The sequence below is a fragment of the Protopterus annectens genome, chromosome 4.part0, assembly GCF_019279795.1.
Source record: "Protopterus annectens isolate FY-2018-M chromosome 4.part0, PAN1.0, whole genome shotgun sequence".
Taxonomy (NCBI): domain Eukaryota; kingdom Metazoa; phylum Chordata; order Ceratodontiformes; family Protopteridae; genus Protopterus; species Protopterus annectens.
In genome coordinates this window covers 678326702-678347486 of record NC_056733.1, presented here as the reverse complement: position 1 = coordinate 678347486, position 20785 = coordinate 678326702, and the positions used below count along the sequence as shown (strand labels likewise).

Sequence of the window (20785 nt, the reverse complement as noted above, 5' to 3'; positions counted from 1 at the left end):
AAGGACAGTTAACTCAAATTAAATTGTTATTATTTATTAAGTGCACTCCAGCACCTTTTCTCCTAAAATCACCAGTTTTGGTGACACTGGGAGGAAGAGACCAAAAATTCTAACCCGAAATCGGGGACAGTCGAGAAGTATTCCACAACGGTAAGAGAGAAAATAAAACATCAAAATAAATAGACGCATACATGAATTCGCTACATTCGTTAGTTACAACGAAAAAACAATGTGAAAATGCATCCTCTTCAGTCTGACGTGTCCCTAAAAAATGGTGGGATCCTCTTCTTCCCAGACACGATAGAAAGTGATAATTCATCCACATTTTTTTCGTTTGCGTTCAATTTCTCGAATAGTCTTGATTTAGATATCCTTACATATAAAAAGTTTAAACACATGAACGCCGGTATAACCTTCCTCTCCGCTTACCTTTGCCTAAACCTCAACCTGTGTAGGTCACGTGGTGTCCCGGCTACAGCCCAGACTAACCCAACCCGCCCTCTACAAATTCTAACAACTTCAATAACTCCGCCTCTTTCACGTTTTATTCTGTTTTATGTCTAATAAACCGTCGCTTTTTGGGAACGTGCACTAATACGTCACCTATCCGGGATCCTGCTATACAGTATCTTCAGGGTTTTTTTTTCTCTCTCTCTCACACTGTTTTTTTGTCCAATGAGCTCTCTCCACATGCAGCGCCAGTGAGAAGGGAAGCAGTGAGTCTTACAATAAATGCGATAAAGCCAGCGGTGAGCTGCCACTATCTGGAGCAGCTGGAAATAGTAGGAGGGAAGCTAAGTAGTTGTGAATCAGCTGCTGGAGGAGCTGTGTGGTGTTTTACAACATACAGGGAGATTGGGCTGCTGAGAACAATCTAACACAGCTACGTGGGGCATAAAAAAAGCTGTGTTTTGGGGACAAGAATTTTGTTCCAGTTTGACGTGCTGCCTTGGTAAATATATTTTGGGAACAGGAGCTGGAGAAAAGCCGATGATAAAGAAAAGTTGTCATTAAAGGCTGCTGCCGATTCAACTTTTTTATACATTTCCGTATCTATGTGTAACTGAATCATTAACATCTGGGAGAGGCTGGCACTGTGGTAGATTCTTAAAAAAACGGAAGAAGATCCCCAAGCATGGAGAACGCTCATATAAAAACTGTGGAAGAAGTTTACGCATATTTTAATGTGAATGAGAGTACGGGACTCAGCGCAGATCAGGTTAAAAAACTCAGAGACAAATGGGGACCTAATGGTACGTTGTCCCTGTTCTTTGCCCATGTTGAGTTCTTAGCTGATGTCTGAATACTTGTTTGAAGGCCTAACCGGCGTCGTGCCGGTTTCTTCTGAATTTATATTGAATGAGATACGGGAGAATATGGCTGACTGTTCAACCTCGTGGGTTTGTAAAGAAGACTGATTTATGATTTGGTTATAGGTGACATCCCCTTTTTTTTTAATTGGTGGAACCTGCTATATTCTCTGGTTTGTCTCTATATAAATGGGGTATCTAGCGTCTTGCTTATGACCTTCGCTAGATCCGCAGTGTCCCACACACTTCCCACATATAACACAAGTAGTGAATTACAAATGTACTTCCCGACCAACACATACATACTCGCGCATCCATCTCCCAACTTGACAATCTGTCATCCCTTTTTATAGTGCAAAACGTTAGGATGTTCCTAGATAATTTACATTTGCGAAAGGCAGTTATATAGTCTGAAAATGATGACTTGGCTGAATCACAACCTTCTTTTTATGGATCGTTTTTTCAGGAATGTCAACTTCTTGACAGCAGATAGTGTGTCTGTACTGTATACCACTTCGTTTGCTGAATAGACAGAAATTGAGCCTTTAATAATGCTTTTGTTAGCTGGCTGTTGGATAAAGGATTAATTGCCCTTATGTTTCTTTATGTGTAGTTTGTTTTGAGGCATAGTTTGCCTTATAAGGAAGTATTTCTCTTTCCCTAACAATTTCTTTTTTTTCCTTTCTAACATGTTCCTTACAAATATGGGCCCACAGAATTACCAGCAGAGGAAGGTAAGTGTGTTGTAGTTTGATGCATTGGTTCGTTAAATCATTTCTGTTTTGTTTGAGTTGGCTGGACTGTCATTGTGTATGCACTTTGTCTTTACAGGAAAATCTTTATGGGAGCTTGTTCTTGAACAATTTGAAGACTTGTTAGTCAGAATTTTATTATTGGCAGCTTTTATATCATTTGTAAGTATGGCATGCATCTATAACTATATATATATATTATTAGTGTTTGGGGACGGTTAACATTTTTGTGGAACTGTGCTCACGGAAGAAAAACTGGGGATGCTCATTAACCTGCATTTTGCATAAGAAGAATTTGTTAATGGTTGAATTAAGGATGCTCTTTTTTTAAGGTTAAAGATTTGCTTGCAATACATGTAATTTGTAGCACTTTCTTTGCTTTTGCATAGCCTGTGCAGGTGCCTGTGTTCTTTTGAATTGTATTGTAGTGTTTGCATTGAATGTAGTGCCTCGAGAAGTGAGGGCACCCCTCACCCGGTAAAATTTGGTCAAATATATTTGCTTGTTGGTAAAGTTGGGATGATCCCCACTGGAGTATAAAGTTAAGAGCTTTATTGCTAAAGTGTTCGCTGTGTTTGCAAGGAGATAATGTTATCAGACCATTGTCCTTCTGTTGTTCCTGTTGGTAGTCAGGATTGATGCAATAAACTGTTCTGTACATTTTGCTGAAACATGGTTTATTTTAACGTGAAGGCTTCATGCAGACTGTTAAAATCTGTGACATCCTTTCCTGTAAGCATTTGTTGCTGTGTTGATAAGGGAGATTTTTTTTTTTTTTTTTATTATTTTGTAGTAAACTAAATTTTGTATGTGCGAGTGTATGTTGATCTGTATAAAATTATGTATTTGTGTGCAAAAATAGGTGTGCGTAACTGAGCAAGCATTGCTTTGTCTGGGTGCACAGTAACTTACAACGAGACAGTGATAGGGAAGGAATATTCCAGCTGTTATCCTTCTGATAATAGCAAGGTGACAGTTGGTGCTTTGACAGTGACAGGAGTGGTGACAGTAGAGATGGCACCATTGTTGACCAAATTTGGTCAGTGACCTTTGGGGGAGTCTATTCATATAAAATGGCTCCTCTCCTTGACACTAGGATTTACAGAACAATAGTTGGTCAGGAACAGTTCTGTGTTGGCTGCTGGAGGCAAATGAGCTTCATTTTTCTTGGATAGAGTTACCTTATTCAGTATTTATACATGGTTGCCAAGGGACCATAGAAATGCAATGAGGGTATCTAAAAGTGGATTTAGATGACAGGCACATATGTTCTTGACAAGTTTAGAAACCAATTGTTCTCTCACGGCACCTTCCTGATGTAACTGCTGATTTCTTTATGACAAGAAAAGGGGAATACTTGTTATGAGGTGGTTACAAACAAATTGGATGTTCATGCATTTCTTATTTTAGTATGCTATTCCCCTGCTAAAACTTCAGCAGATATCACCTGCCTGAATGAAGCATTCTGCGGCAGGGAAAAAACAACAATGCACTAATTATGAACTAAAATTGCATGTCACGGTCCTTTGTTGTATTGCTGTCTCGTGTATTGTTGATTTAACTTTTTTTCTTTGTGGTTAAGATGCATCCCGAGGTCTTAAGCAGTGCTAGAATTGTTTGTGTGTGTCTTAAGAATTCCTGGAGCATATAAAATGCAAATTCCTTTACGATATGTGTGCATTATACAGTTTAATATGGATTGTTTTCATGCAGGCTGAAGCAGGAAAATGCCCATCTTCAAATAGCATGTTTTGAGGTCTTTACCATCTATTGACTTTCTGTAGCCTCCTTACCTAGGTGTCAAATGGAATATCTAATTATACTGTCATTTATTAGATGTTCTGATTTGTTGAATACTTTCAGTTTAGTCTACTTGGTCCTTAAATTATATTTTTAAGGTCATTCTTGCTGTGGTTGCTTTATGTATAGTGATTCTTATTTTGAACGTCAACACTTTTGTTCTTTAGCTGTGGAGAAATTTCACTGATGTGCAAATGTCTGTTTAAACAGCTACCCTTGTAATTTTATAGACTGTACTCGAAAATGTTCCAGGAGATCAGTGTTCTGTCCTGGCAAAAAATAAATAAAATAAAATGAAAACAAGGAAGAAAATCTGTGCAAAGACCTACCATTTCTTTATAGATCCAGAGTATTCTGTTACTGTTGGAAGTTATTTTTAATGGAGTGTTGTGACTTTGGCTACTGTGATATTGACAGTGGACTGCAGTGATGGTCAGCTTTTAGAAATCCAGTAGATTGAAGTCTGTAACATTTTAACAAGGCGTAAGAAGCAGTAACGAGCTGTAAATAAAATCATTTTTCAGGTCAAGAAAACACTGCATATTAGTATGTGTCCTCAAAGATAAAAATATGGGGTATAGCTTAAAAGCAAAATTGTTAACTAAGCATTGTAGTTTTCTTTGTCCATTAGTTTTATGTACTGCTTTTACCCTCTCATTTGAATGTTTGATTTACTGTAAATCAATTTTCAAGACAGTTTAAAGGTTCTGTGTTTGATGGTGTCACTGAAGGTGGTATAATTATGCACAAAATACAATGAAGTTGAATTCCATATAAATGATGATTTTTAAAAGGCTAAAAAATTTTAGGGTTTGAAAATTTGTTACAGGGATGTCCTAAATTACTTTTGAAAGCTGAAACGGTATGCATTTTTGCTGTGCAAGAGTTTTTTGCTTTCTAGCTTGCTCTTGGTGAGCATTCAGATTGCCTGCAAAAGCTGGATTTTATTTTGTATTGCAGACCCATCCTTAGACCTGTGCAATTCACTCGTGACCATGATGGCCTCTGCTTGAGGGCCACAGTCTCCAGAACAAATGAAAGGTAGTCTGAGCAATCCAGGATGTAGCATAATCTCTTCCCTCACCTACCATTATGCTGGTTTGAATGCTGCTGGTAGCCCGGGCCCGTGAGTTTGAAATCCCTAATGTAGATTGCATCAATGGTGATGCTGCTTGCATTGTCAGTGACAGAGCAATTTTGTGGTTGACTTCCTTCCTGAGGAAGTGACACAGAACTCCATATTAGCATAGGATTTAGAAGGGATCAAAGTCCATATTTGCAAAGGATTGAGCTTGAGAGTAAAGGCATCTCTCTAGTGAGGTGTCTGCAGTTACATAACTGTAGATCTGCATCTCTGATTCAATGTCTTGCCCGAGCATTCTTAAGCTTTCTTTTAACATTGACTTTGAAGTAGGGGAACTTCTATGAATGCAGGTAGTTCATCTTGCCCCTGCCTTGTAAAGGTGTTTTTCTAATGTTTGTGTCCTCCCACCCCCTGGTAAATATTTAAGTCTGTGACTAGAGTCCTCGCTGTTTTTAGACTGTTAATTTTTTCCCCACCTGAAAGGCAAATATTTTATTTCTCCCAAGACTAGATCTGTGTTATGAGCACAAAACCTAGTTTCACTTTGTGGGCATATGGTTTTAATTCACTTTATAAATTGTCTTGGTTGTTGCAGCATCATTTTCCATTTTACCCAAAGCATATTTCCTGTTTGTATTCAAGTACATCTTAGATCTGCGTATGGGAAACAGAACATTTACCCCAGGACTGCCCCCTGTACTACTTATGGACAGATGCAGCACCTAAATGCTTTATCCTGTGCGTGGGCCCCTCAAATTATCTATTATCCTGTGTGTGGGCCCCTCAAATTATCTATGGTATAATCTCAGTTATTCTCATTAGGGGTAATGTATAATAATTGATTATGGGATGGGCAAGACCAGTCTATAATCAAACGGGATAGGTTATTTTTAACACAAAAATGGAAACTGGCTAAGCTTAAAATGGCCCACAAGGGTAGCTAGACTACTACTTGCCTCTGACAAAAGTAGCAAGCTACTTTTGTCATTCTTTTGTGAATATAATTGCAGTACTACAGTTGGAGCTAACAGGTTACTATTCATCATCACTTACGTTAGACATCAACCACTGCTATGCCTGCATTCTGATTTTTCACTCTGCTGGAGAGCTGTGCCAGTTTTCATTTTATACTGTGACCCCGCAAGGCCATTTAACGATACAGTCAGAAGTCCCAAACCCTAGAAAACAGTTGAAAGCACATCCCTACCATTCTATGACTGCCTATCCTTTACTACTGTATTAAAAGGTTGTTTAAAAACTTTATGTAAATTCTTCGGAAATGCTAATCGAAAGGTGACTGTGCATGCCTTTTTACAATTTTATTTGCGTGTACTTTATTTTGTGATTGTACCATTCTGACTGCTATTTTTTAGTCTTTGTTGAGTGACTCTGGAGCCAGAGTAGTGGCATATGGTAGTGTCAGTAAACAATCAATTGGAGTCCTTCATTGCAGTTACTGGTTGCTGGGGCACACATGAAGCCAGGCTGTCAAGTTGCAGGTTGTGGAGAGTGACTAGACTTTCACATCTTGGTCATGAGCAGGACTACTGGAAAACCTATCTGTCACCAGTCTGCCTTCAAATTCAGTATTTTTTTTTTGTGGTTCATATGCTATTGTTTAATAGTGTATTAAAATGTGAAAGATCGGTCAAAACAATACTAACTGGGGTCAGAGTACAGTATGCTGCTGTCTGTTTACTGTGGATTATATTCTTGCCGCATTGTAGACCATTGCAATGTATCATGGAGATGGTGTCTATAGTTGTAAGGGAAAATAGTGTAATTCCAAAATAGTGTTATGTTTTCAGGTGAAATCATGGATGCTTCTGTTGTGATGGGTGGGAAGTGTTTTATAGCCTTCCATAAGTAATTAACCTGATTGTGCATTCACCATTGTTCAGACTTAATAGTTTAGCTACTGTACACCATTGTTCAGACTTAATAGTTTAGCTACTGTATTAACCTGAGTGGGTCAGTGGTGGCATAGTGGTGCAGTGGACAGGGTTGTTGCCTTACATCAAAATGTGCTCTGGTTTGATTCTCAGCTGGGATGCCTTTTGTGTGGAGTCTGCATGTCCGCCCTGTGTTTGCACACATTTCATCCCACATTCCAAAGTCATGCAGTATGTGGATTGGACACTAAACTGGCCGTAGGTGTAAGTGTGTGTTTTGAGTGTGTGGTGTAGAAGAATAGCCAAAGTAGGTCTAGCCACCCAGTGGTGTGAACCTTTGCTCTAGATGCTTGTCAATGTTGAAGTGACCACATGTTAAAAAATGGATAAAAGGGGTTGTGGCTGGATGGTTGAAACAAATCTATTCCAGGGCATGGTCTACAAACCCCCCCCCCTTTTTTTTTCTTGAAACTGGTTAGGGCAGTGTTTTAACAGTGTTCTTTATTTCTTAGGTCTTCTAATGGTACTTTTTTCTTCCATATGTAGTTTGAAAGTTTCCTTCCATTTTAGTACTTTTTTGTGGCTAGAAGTATCATGACACAAATGCATTTTGGCTGTATGACCTTTCCAACTTAGTAAGTATTCTGTCTCTTGTAATTCTGTGTTCTCCAGTGCTAATTGTAATGGCTTCATAAGCTCCTCTTTAAGGGACATCAATCTTTTACACTGCCAAAAAATGCATTACCAGACCCCCTGTTTTGTAAGCACCTCCAACAAGTATCCTAGTTTTGGAAGTGTCTTGGATAACTTGTGTACTTGTGGAAGCAATTCCCTCCAGAAATACTAAAACTTTCTAGATTTGGAGGCTGTCCATAGGGCCAAGCATCTCTTCCCAGATGGTCGTGGGCCTTTCCCTTCTTTTAGAACTGCTATTACTGCTTTATTGCAAGACTTTCATATCGTTTTAGTTAAAATTTGTTGAACAATTGCTACCACCCTCTTAATAGTATGGGTCTGTTCTACCAGAAGACCATCCCAGCATGTTTTTTTCCCATTATTTTGCATCTGTAGTTGCTCTTCTATTTCTAAAGTACTAATAGACTGGTGTAGCTCCTGCTATAACATTTCCCAATCTAGAGATGTCCAACCCTTCTAAAAATGCTGTCATTCTTGTTTCCCAATCTTTCTCTTGCTCCACATGACTCTAAAGTTTAGTATAACATTTTCTAAATTTAGTACTTATAGCATCTAGCTCCCTTTTTATATTGCCAGTTTTCTTCTGTTTAACTTTTAAAAACCTCTTTCCATTTCTTGGCACATTCTACAAGCCAGATATCTTTGTAGTTTGGGGGAGTCCAAAGTAACTAACTGGTTTGTGAACTAGGTCCTCTTATTGCTTATCGGCCATCTTTTGTAGTTTCATGGATTCTGCTTAAGTACTGCCCTGCCATGTTGTAACATTCCAGCTTTCTAGTCCTCTGTTTCTCCACTCCTTTGAAAAATTTAGTACAAGACAGAGACATCTTTCCTTTGTAGTTTCTCATTTCTCTAATAAATGTTTCACTTCCTGTAACTCTCCCATTGTTCCTTTATTGCTTGTTCCAATTCTTTTGCCTTTATCTAGCACAATGGAAGTCTCCAGTGTCTCATGGGGCCTTTGGTTGGAGTTTTTATTTTATTTTAATTAACTTCTAGTTCTTGTTGTTTTTTTTTTCCAGAGGAGTATAAATTTACCTATACTGAATTTCTGGCCCTCCCAATATCCCCACAGTAATACAGAAATCCTTCCTATTAATGAGTTCTTCCTTCAGAGTTCATAAGCTCCTTAAGCACTGCCAACACTCCTCTTTTCCCTCCTTCCATCGCATTTGCAAAAAAAAAAAAATGCAAAACTCTTGACTATCCGTGTTCTGTTCTATGCAGATGTGTCTTGTGTCCTTTATTGCATCCCCAGTCCATCTTCAGGAATGTTGGTAGTCTGCCCTTGGCTTCATCCAGGAAGGCATTTACATTGCAGATAATTTTAAGCATATTTTATTACATAGGTTGAGTACAAAATTCCTGTTGCTATACTGACTCTCCATTCCACTCACTTCCACAATTCCTAATTTGAAACTTAAGATATGCAGTTAAAACTTAAGGTAACCTTAAATCTAAACAGCTAACCCAAATAACCATATACATGCAGCCCATCTTCCATTTGGTATTACAGGGAGCCCAAGTTCTTTCACTTAACAGGTAATGGTTTAAGTAATACCATTTTGCTTCCCCCCACTTTTTTACCTCTACTCATCACCAACAATGTAGTCACCGTCAGCAGAATAACATTTACTCTTGTGAGGTATTTTGTTTACTTAATATTTTGTTGTCATTTAATGGCATACTATTTTAATTGCCTAAGCTGTGGAAGAATTATTGCTAAACAGTCCTCAAATCAAAAACAAAAAAAAGTTTTTGCACATATTAAAAGACACATGGCACCCATTCTTTCCCAATGCCTCACAAGAAAACCCAGCCAGTGTATGGGCAAGCCGTTGAGTACTGCATTTTAAATTTATTGAGGACAGTAACTTTGAACTGTCCTTATGTTTGTTTATAAAATCACATAGTTAAGATGTAGTATATATAATATATACATACACACATATACATACATACATACATGTGTGTGTGTGTGTGTGTGTATATATATATATATATATATATGTGTATATGTATATGTATATGTATATATATATATTGGTAGTCTAGCTCAATACATAGTAGGTATGTTCAGGGAAAAAAATACAAGAGAACTTGTTTTACAAGAAGTTTCTAACTACCCTCAGAAATCACTTCTCAGTCTTCTCTCTCACTTTTTAAAAATAACCTAAAACTATACCTCAATAAACACTGGCTATGCTCCTGTACTAACCCAGACTAATTATTTTCCTATCCTCTATACCTCACCCTACATCCTTTCTTTTCTTCCATTTACGTATTCTTTAAAATACTATTATACATCATATATGTATTTTGCACCTGATCATGTAATCACTAAGTGTTTTGCAATTTGTATGTACCTGTAGGGGGGGGGATTTTTATTATAATTTTTATTATAATTGGCTTTTGTAATACTTGCTGTTTTATAATATCTGTAATAACTTCTGTTTTAAATATGTATGATTTCTTGGAGCTTTTCTCCCTGGGCCACTACTGAAAATGGACATGTATCCAGCTAGACTAGCCCGGTCAACAAATGTAAAATAAATAAATAAAATAAATAAGTTCACAAATGGTAACAATAAAGTGAAATACTTAAGGGCTAGGTATTGGTTAAGAATGAAATGTTAAGGGGTCAAAAATCTCACCACAAAGCATAATGAATTCTTTTGTGCACTGTGGGCAATGTAGTAAATTGGGTAAAATTATTGACACAAGTATGATTGTATATGATTGATTGATTATTTATTTATTTATTTATTTATTTATTTATTTATTTATTTATTTACTGTAATAACTTTGCCACAATCTCCTCTGGACTTGTTGAATGATAGTGGAAAATGCCCATGTATCAGTCGGGTTGATACATTTCAAGGAATAACACTAAATACAACTGCTGGGCTAGATGATTTGAATGGATGGCTGTTAAAACAACGATGCATTTAAAGGAATAGCACTAAATGTAGGTGTCCCAAGAGTTTGGATTTAGGACTAGCTTTGATTTGGATTATTTGCCATATAAGATCTTAATTTTGCTTTTATTTTTTACTTCAGTAAAAAAAAAGTACAACAGGCCATCAGTGCCACAACCACTAAAAAAAAAAATATGGAGGCATTAGTAATGGTTCCTAGTACTGGCATTCAGTCACAAAATCATGTAAGCAGTAGCCCAAATTACAGGGTGCCTGGAGCATGCATTCACAAGGAGAGGGTGTAGTGGTGCCCCATGAAGTGGGTTTAGTGTCCCTACCCAAGAATGTTGAGGCTTGTATCATCCAATGCCATTGCTGTGCTGTTTTTCATGTGTTCCTATGTCGTCATTGATTGAAGGGTGGCTCCTTCAGATGTCTCGTGCCCCATTGCTGGAAAAACAAAAGTGTCTACCTCATTTTGAGGGAGGCTTGAGGGATGGCAGACATGGTGGGATTTTGAGGGAGGCTTGAGGGATGGCAGACATAGGGGGCGGGGGGGATTTTGAGGGAGGCTTGAGGGATGGCAGACATATGGGGCGGGTGAACAGCTCCTTGAAAAGAGAAACCAGCTGTACTAGATGTTTGCTTAGCTTGTAAGGAAGCAGGACAGCCCACCTACATCTGGGCAGTGCAGTGGTGCAGCCGTAGCATTCTCTTCTTATAGCAAGAGGTTCTCCATTTCGATTCTCTGCTGGAGTGCCTTCTGTGCAGAGTTTGCATGTCCTCCCTGTGTTCGTGTGGGTTTCCTCTGGGTGTTCGGTTTCCTGTCACATTTCAGGCATGCACCTGGAGGGTTTCTCCCAGGGCCTCCGCTAAAAATTGGCTTAGTTCCAAGTGCGACAGTCCTGGTAAACAAATGTTAAATAAAAATGCTTCATTATGAAAAGTTTACTTTTTATAAGTGGTTTACATGGCTTGTGTTTTTAAATTCATTGAACATGCTCTGAGGAACAAGTACATGTTCACAAACCCTACAGAAATGTACATTGAAATAATTGAAATAGAACATTTTTTTTCATTTACTTTGCATAAATGGTTTCTTTACAATTCCCATTTAGTCCAACAATATAATATTCAATTGTAAACTGTTTTCCAGTCTCTACCAGTCTTTTCTAACTCTCTCTGATTCTTGTAGCTTTTGTGCAGTATTTCATATGCTGTACTAATTATCCTTTTTTTTTTCTTTTTCCCCTTGTACCCTTTATCAATCACTTGTAGGGAATGCAATATATTTCTTGACCTTGTCCCACTCTTATCTTTTTCCTGCTTTTATTTGCTCCCAATACCTTTTGTCGCTTTGCCAGTTAGTTCCAGCTCCCTCTTTTCTGTGCCTCTACTTGTCATCCCTACTGGCAAAATTTCTTTTCTCCATTCTTGTGTGTGTTTAGCTCTTTGTACAAATCGGGTAATATTAAACTACCTTGTATTAAAGAGAATCTGCTTATCCCACTAATCTCTTTTCCTGTCTCAAATTCCTTTAAGTTCGGCCTATAACAGAAGAGACTTAAAGTTTTCAGCTGCTTGTTGTTTTTTACTATCCATAAGCAGCTTCTAGTTTCTCATTTTTTTTGTTTTGTTTTCTTTTGTTCTGCATATCCTTGAGTGTTATAACAGAAGTATTTTTTAAATTCATACTCCGAAGCACTTCATCTTATTGTGTCCATATAAGTCTAGGTATTGCTGAACCAATTTGTGAGTACATCAATTTACAGCTATAGCTTTTGTGTTTGCATCATTAATTTTATATCTTGAAAAAACAAAACTTAATACCATTTCAAAATGTTCCACAACACAGAAATGTCAGTACAAAATATTTGCAAATAAAGCCACATTTTTTTGGCTTACCATACCATGATGAATGCAGCTTAGGCAAGGCTTTCCTTCAGAAGAAAGTAGAGGTGTCACCTTTCACTCGTCTGGGCAGGATAAAACAGACGAGCTTGTGGGTTCATTTCAGGCAGCTTTGTTACACACAAACACGTCCGGAATGAGGCTTTGTAACTTCCGACTTATAAACAAACTGACTACCACACATACATGTTAACACTGGCTGTTCTCTCAAAATGGCACTACTGCCTGCACATGCTCACTATTTATATGCACCTGCTTATATCTGAAAATGCTTCTTAAGGTTGTATATACACGCTTTGTTCTACATTCTCTCTCTCTCTTCGAGAAAGATCCTATACAAAATGACAGTAGTCAATGACATGCAGTTATACAGAACTAATTCGTGGACATGCAGTCCTACAAAATTAAATGCATGTAAAATAATCGTGTCCAGTTGCTTAGTATTTTACTCTAGGTCTAGAAGTATGACCAGATCATGTAACAAAAGTCAGAATTGGATGTAGCAACGGGGACGGTCTTAAAGGAATGTTCAACTTTGGGGACATCTGGGACATCATCAGGAACGGGAATGGGTAAAGACATTCTTCGGTATGAACATTCAGGTTTGCTCTGCGATGTAGAGTCTGTATCACAGGTACGATGCTGTGAACTGTTTCTGACACAGGAAGAAGATGTCTGCAGTTTCTCTTGTATTCTATGCCCTCAGAGCCTACTAGATAGGACCTCTTCTCAGTGCACTTACCTCTCACTTGACAAATTTGAAAGCCTTTCGCCGTTTGCACCATCACTGTCTCTTTCAACAGGCAAATAAGTCTTCTTGCTTTATCATAGCTGGACTTCTGAAAGGAACCCTTCTTAAAAAGTTGGGCTTTGATTGCTTTCTTTAGCATTAGGTACCAACAAACAGGAGTTGATGGACAAGGTTGTTCTTGTTTGCCTAGATAGAAGTCTCTGAGCAGGCGAACTTAGTTGGTTGTCGCAGGTTATGTTTCTGAGATTGAGTAAATTCAAGAAGATATCGGTATTGTCACACTTTGACCTTTCTATTAATTGTTTTGCACTCTGTGCTGCACATTCAGCAAGGCTGTTTGACTGTGGGTATTCCAGACTACTAGCAACATGGATAAAGCCCCATTTTTTTTTGCAAATTTTTGATAGTTGTCCAGGAATAACATTGTGTGGACAATCATGGACTGCAAAATGACATTTCTTCTTGTTAATTACAGCACTGGACGTTAGGTTAGGTAGTAAATCTATCTCAGACCAGTTAGAATAAGTCTACCAACACTAAGTAATGCTTATTGTTCCACTCAAATGTGTCTGTCGCTACTGTTGACCAAGGTAGTTTAGGAATCTGGCTTAGCTGAAGTGGCTCTTTTTGCATATGTGGTGTAGTACTGTTGCATATTGAATAAGAAAGCACTTTATCCATGTACTTTGATAGAGAAGGCCAAAATAGTAGAACTGCTGCCCTTCTTTTGGTATAATCTGAACCTAGATGGCCACGATGCAAAATCTGGATGTATTCATGTAGTAAGGAAGTAGGAACAAATAACTTTTGGACCTCTGAAAATACCATCAGGATCTCATCTCTGTATGGAAAATAAGGTTGTATTTCTGGCGGTAAACAGGATTGCTTTGTTGGCCATCCAACATGGATGAAGTGGTTGAGCTTTTGCAAAATTGGATCAGTCTTTGTATGATCTGTTACCTTATCAAGTCTCGTGGTAGAAAAATTACGCACTTCCATGACATCAGTCAAAACTTTCTGCATCAAGCTGTTCTGAGGTGTTTCTGGGCGATCTAGATAAGGTATCAGACAGATAAAGAAGTTTGCCTTTTGTATAGACCCTTTTGAAATTGTACTCTTGTAATTTAAGCATCATTCTTTGTAGTCTAGCTGGAGCGCGGTATGCATAGGCTTCTTTAAAATAGTGACTAGAGGTTGATCAGTTTTTGTTTGGATAACTCTGCCATAAGTATAATCCTGGAATTTCGAACCAAAAGTTCCTTCTCAATTTGAGCATACTGCATCTCAGTTTGGGTAAGAGTTTAGATGCATAGGCAACAGGTCTGCCCTCTTGAAGAATAACTGCACCAAGACCAATCTTTGAAGCACCACAGGAAGGCACTACTGGTTTTTGGACATCATAGTATCTCCGTATAGGCAGTTTGCTGTTTGAGGTTATCAAATGCTCTCTGGTGGTGTAACCATGACCAGGCAACATTTTTGCATGTCAACTCTCTCTTAAAGGCATTGATAACTCAGTAAAGATGGGGATAAATTTGCCCAAATAGTTAACCATACCAAGAAAATGCTGTAAGGCTTGGACATTATCTGGGGCTGGCATCTTAAGAATGGCTGCTTGGTTAGAAGGGGTCTGGCCGTAAACCTGTACTAGTAAACCCACGTGACCACAGGGAGGACATGCAGACTCCACATAGAAGGCACCCCAGCCAAGGAGAGAGAGAGATGCCAGTGAGGGATTCAAAAAGACTGCGCGCCTTCACATCAGGGGACCACTAATGAGCCAAGTGCAGAATCCTCATGCCTTCCTACCAAAAGTTGAACTCCCCAGGAGTGTGGCTGCAATGAGAAAATATGACCCACTCCCAGTCCTTCATGGTCTCCTGTCCCAAGTACAAATGAGGTTCTCCCAGCTTATGTGCCACAAAACCATCATGCTGTCCATGTGTATGGCAATGGCAACCTATGAAGATGGTCTTGAAGGGCTTTTGAGGTAAACGGGCCTCATCTCTTCTCCAGCATATTTGTGTGTGCAAGTTGGCTTCTATAGATGGCAATGTCCCCCACCCAAAGGTGTGCAAATTTTTGGTGAATGAGATTTAACATTGTGCAAAGCCACAGAGATTTTTCGAATCCATGAGATCACAGAAAGGCACACAAGTATACTTACAAGGGATAACAGCTTCACTTCAGCAGCCTCCAGAGCAAGCGTAGACATAGCTCTCAACCAAGCAGTGTAAATTTCAACAGAATCAGGGACACTTAATATCAGTGCTATTAGCTTAAAACATTGAAAGATTAAGACAATGAGAATTTACAGACTTTTTCTTAAGGAAAAAAATCCATAGATCTAATTATTGTCATTATTTGTCATTTAGGTGCAATTCACCTCTTCTCCAAAAGTCTCCAGTTTTGGGGGGGATTAAGAGGGACATAGCTAAAATTTGAGTAAAAAAGTCAGAGACAGTTGAGCGGTATGAGCATAGACAGCATGTAGCAAGCAGAAGCAGGTCTAAGCACATGGCAGCTGCAACCCCTGTGGGTTTCTTAGGGAGGACCCGTAACTTTCTAGCAAGTTCCCAAGACTAGCTCAGTAAAACAGACATGCTCAGTGCAGTATAAGGGTAAGTCAGCAAAACCTGTCAAGACTTTAATTGTCGTAATTGTGATGCCAATCAGGAGTCTAAGAGAAAAGTGCTTAGCATTTGGTCAGCAATGCCACAAGTGTAAAAAAATGGAACCACTTTCAAAAGTTTTGTAAATCAAGCAAGCCTCATTCATTTATTAAGAAAGGCCACTCGAGCAAGCTGATCATTTAGAAAGCTGCAACACTATTTTCTATGTAGATGGTATATCAGTGGTCGGTAAAAAGGTTAATGCAGTAGATTTATTGGCAAAGAATGAAGTATTTTGTACCGTCCTAAGAAATGTAAGACCACAGTGCTCAAAGTAGACATTGGTTCAAAGTGTAATGTGATGACAGCAGAAACGTTTGCTAGAGTGAGCTGGTGAGCAAAATTTGGCCAATTGTGCGAAGCTTTTTGCTTATGGAGGTGAAGAGATTCAAACCAAAGGCTCGGAAGTGCTTTCATGCTATTTGGCTGGGAACAGTTACAACTTGCAGTTTTGTGTAGTCCAAAGACCTGTGCAGTCATTATTAGGTCTCCGAGACAGTTTGAGAATGAAACTGCTTTTTTTTTTTTTTTTTTACCAAAGTACATCATGTAAGCACATCTGCCAGTTCCAGCTTTACTGATGCTATTTTCTCAGTGAATGCTGATGTTTTCAATGACAAGCTAGGCAAACTTCCAGTTGTGTACTCCATGAAAATAGACCCACAGTCCAGTGGTCAGACCAGCAAGGAGGGTTCCAATAGCTATGCAGGACAAAGTCAAAGACCAGTTAGACAACATGCTGCAGCAATTGTGTGATTTGTCCACTCAGAACCAACTGAGTGGGTGTCTTCCATGGTAGCTACTCATTCAGATGAAATCAGAACATGCACTGACCCAAGAGACTGGAATAAGGCATTAGAGACCTCATCATCCTATGTGAACAGTCAAGGAGGTTACCACCCTCATGCCAAATGCCACTTTTTTTTCTGTCTTCGATACAGAGAGTTAATTTTGGCAAGTGATGCTTGATCGCAAATCTTCAGTACTAACTACATTCAGTACCCCATTTGGTAGCTAGATTCCTCAGGATGCCTTTTGGAATAAATTCTGCCCGTGAAGTCTTTCAGCGTGCAGTAGAGTAAATTTGCCGGGCTGTCAGTGTGCTACAATACTTGATTTACTGATTGGAGACAAAGGTGAAGCAGAGCATGACAGAAACTTCAGGAAAGTTCTGGACAGAGCACATAAAGTAGACTTAAAGTTCAAGAGACTACCAGAAGTTAGTTGTGTTGGTCATTTACCTAGTCCCCATATTTCCTTTATACTTAACCCTTTGACACTCCCGTAGCCTTACAACCACCCCTTCCTGTCTTCCAGAACAATCTCTGGGTTCCCTCCCCTTCCCTCATTCTCACTAGTTACATTAGCATTTCCACTGCTCCTATCTCACCTCACTTTCACCAACTCCCCCTACTGGTTACATCCTCAACCCTACTCACATTCCTTACTAGTCTAAAAACCTTCCTTATGTACTTTACTTGTCACTTAACCTCATAAAACAATTCTAAAGTCTATAGCTTCTCCTATCCACCACAATCTACTGACATCACTTCATCTATCTTCCCTTCATCTATCTTCCCAGAATCAGAATTCCTCCCTCCTGCGCTACCCATTCCAAAACAAAAAAAAATTTCTGCAGCTATTTATACAAACATGTTCCGCTTCCTCCCCATGGCCCTACTTCTATCTGATGACATTCATCCTAACCCAGGACCTACTTCAGCCTTATCCTCCAATAATTCTATCCCTACCCTGCCAAAAAAAAAATCTCATTCTAGTCCAGTCAATGAACATTAGAAGTATACTCAAAAACTAGTGAATTCCATGCTTGGGTTACTAACCATACCCCTGATGTATCGCCCTAACAGAAACTTGGCTGAAACCACATATCCCAGATAAACATTCTTACCCCAGGGCATAATATACCTCGCCTTGAGCACCATAAGAAAAAAGGGGGTGGAGTTGCCATCATCTAATAACAATTTAACCCTCACTATTCTAACAGTCTAACCCTCACTTGTCTTAAGGAACCAATTCCATCTTTCCCTCCGGCAGAAATCCTGGCAGCCAACTTTAAACTTTAACTACTCCACCACCACTGTAATCATCTATATTCCTCCAAGAGACAAATATTCCCCTGCTCGAAAACTCTCCCGCCTATCTCACTGAACATTATTCAAATGAAACCATTCTCCTTGGTGATGTAAATATAACTTGGCCAACTCTAAATGCCCCTAACTCTCTTCCTCTTGTATTAACCTACATGGCTTTACACAATATCTGAACCTATCCACTACAATAACTCGCATATCCCTAGTACTTTAACTGGATACTTGTATCTGACCCTTTTGCATATAACCCTGAAACCCTACCCAATTCCCTTAGTGAGCACTCACCATAAAAAGTTACTAGATTTACTCCCCACTTTACCAGATCACATACATACATAGTCGTAAACTAGCCCACTTCTCCTCTGACACCTTAAAGACCTTTCTCTCTAGAATTAACTGGAGTCACCTTAATGAGCTTACCCTGGATGAAGCAGTCCAATCATTTAACTCAATCTTTCTTGGCATGCTAAACTCTCTTGCACCTCTCCGCACTGTCAGAATAAAATCTAAAGTATCCTCATGGCTCTCACGGGCAACCCATACCCTAATGAGAAATAGGGACAGGTTGTGGAAAAGTGGCTGAGAATCCCTTCTGACTTACAAAAGTACAAAGAACTTGGAAACCTGACAAAAACACATTTCTAAAGATAAAAAGGAATTCTACTTTAGCCCTCCTAAGGAATTCTACTTTAGCCCTCCTATAGCACTAAAATCTAATCCAAAAGGATTTTGGAACTCAGTCAACCAAATACCGCATCCTGCTCCCCATTCCCTACCCAAAAAAGGGCATCCAAAGATACTGCCACTAACACCTTCTTTATTGAATCCGTATAAAAAGATAAATCAACACAAACCTTCCTCCAACTAATGATTCCAATCCCTCTGTCCCATCTCCAACTCCCCAAATTCTTTTCTCTTCAGCCTGCATCTACTATTTAAATCTCTACTCTCCAAATTAAAACCTTCCTTTACTTCTGCTGATAGTCCCTTCCTACTTCCTCCAGCTAGCAGCCGATACTCTTGCTTTGCCTGCATCCATCTTGATCAATCGCTCTGAGTCTAAAGCTTCACCTATCCGGAAAGAATTTTACACTTTACCTATTCACAAAGACATCAACTTAAATTTGACAGTTTCTCACTTCCAAAGCTAAAGTAACCCCCTCTCATACAGACTTCCTACCCAGCCTACTATATGGTTCTCAAATACTCACTAACCTTATCACACTCCTAGCCTAGTAAAACTTGACTCATCCTATAACAAGGTAGCCAGATTCTTTGTCCAACCTACTTATAAAACCCATCACTGTGTCTCACGTAAACTAGCTAAAGCTACCTAACCTGCTTCTCTCTCTGCTTCAGATTATACACTATACTATACCAACCTTTCTATTGCCCTAACCTGTCCTTCTTTATAGCCTACTACTCTCCAGCTAATTACTCCGCAGCTCAGACCAAGACCTACTACTTATCTATAAACCCAAGACTAATACTGGATGCAACCTATATAGTTACCATCCTACCATCGCATAGAACAAGCCTCCACTAAAATTAGATTACTATATCAACCTAAAATTAGATTACTATATCAACCTAAACAATGCAAAGCAGCTGCAAAAGAACACTTAAAACTCTGGTCCTGCCTCTGTACTCACCCACCTTAAACTGCCCCTATCCCTAAACTGCTCATAAATAGACCACTAACTTCCACTTTTAATTTCTACTCTCTTACTGTTCAATACCTCTATCCCTCCTGGCCTTGCCAACCTGACTCAAACTATGATTTCCTATGCTTCAGCCCAACTCTTCTCTCTTAAATATCTCCTCTAAAGCTTCACCTGAAAGTAACTAATGTTTATATTGAATTAACACTTCAAGACTGATGTCTTTTCTCACACTGCCTGCATTTTAATGATTACTTGTAAATATTTGTTACTTGCTTTAATGTTGTCAATCTTAGTGAAATATTGGTTCTGCCATTCTTTTGGAATATTTGCTTCTGTCATTTTTACTGTATGGTAAAATGTATTGGAGCTTTTCTCCTCAGTCCTCTGGTGAAAAAAGGCTACTTAGCTCAGTCAGACTATTCCCGGTCAACAAATGTAAGATAAATAAAATTTCCTCCGGGTGCTTAGGTTTCCTCCCACATCCCAAAGACATGCTGTAGGTGGATTGGACACTCTAAATTGGCCCTAGTTGTCAGTGCGAGCATGTGTGTGCCTTCTGTGGAAGGTTGGGCGCCGGGCTGGCAACTTGACACCGTAAAACTCCACTGCCAATCCTGAGCGGACAGGTGATTCGCTGTGGTGAGTCCCTAACCAGGAAAAGCGGAAATAAGTGTCTTAATGGAGCACACCTTCTGGATGGTTATGATCATGCAAGAGTCTGTATTGCTTTCTTGTATTTTTATTTTTCTGTAACCATGAAGGTGCTATTTTTTTTCCTTTTGTTTTAATAAAGTCGTTATTTTAACTACACCCATGACTCGGTCGTCTGTAACTGTCTTACCCTCTTAGGGATGTTCACATCTAGTGTCTTGTGTCTGGAGAATATATCACTAGGAAGGCCTACAAAAAATGTCCTTGTTTTGTGGTCACAGCATCGTGTAGGGTATTACACCCCTTTTCTGCTTGTCTGTGTTATTTTCAATTCTGGCTTGCACAGTTTTGTTAAGGTTAATTTATTTAGTAATTTCCAGTGTTCATCAAAGGATACAAGATGACTCCCTTGCTTCAATGTACAGATCCTCCTTTTGGGAACATTTCAGCTAAGACTCCATTTTTAAAGACCATCGTATCTTTCAACCTATTGGCACAAGAAATCTGGACAAAGCCTAAAATTATGGGGGACAAAGGCCTCAAAAATAGGGGACATACTGACAACATTGGTCT

General features: G+C 39.0%; 1 protein-coding gene across 1 annotated transcript in view; it reads left to right on the top strand.

The window, feature by feature from the left end:
* Window positions 1-624: 624 nt before the first annotated feature.
* The window catches only part of ATP2A2 (ATPase sarcoplasmic/endoplasmic reticulum Ca2+ transporting 2), a 1687617-nt gene continuing 1667456 nt past the window's right edge, over window positions 625-20785 (top strand). Inside the window, exons 1-3 of the mRNA XM_044069765.1 lie at window positions 625-1253; window positions 2027-2044; window positions 2142-2224. Coding sequence (XP_043925700.1) covers window positions 1136-1253; window positions 2027-2044; window positions 2142-2224 — 219 coding nt within the window. The 5' untranslated portion in view covers window positions 625-1135. The remainder of the gene's footprint in view (window positions 1254-2026; window positions 2045-2141; window positions 2225-20785) is intronic.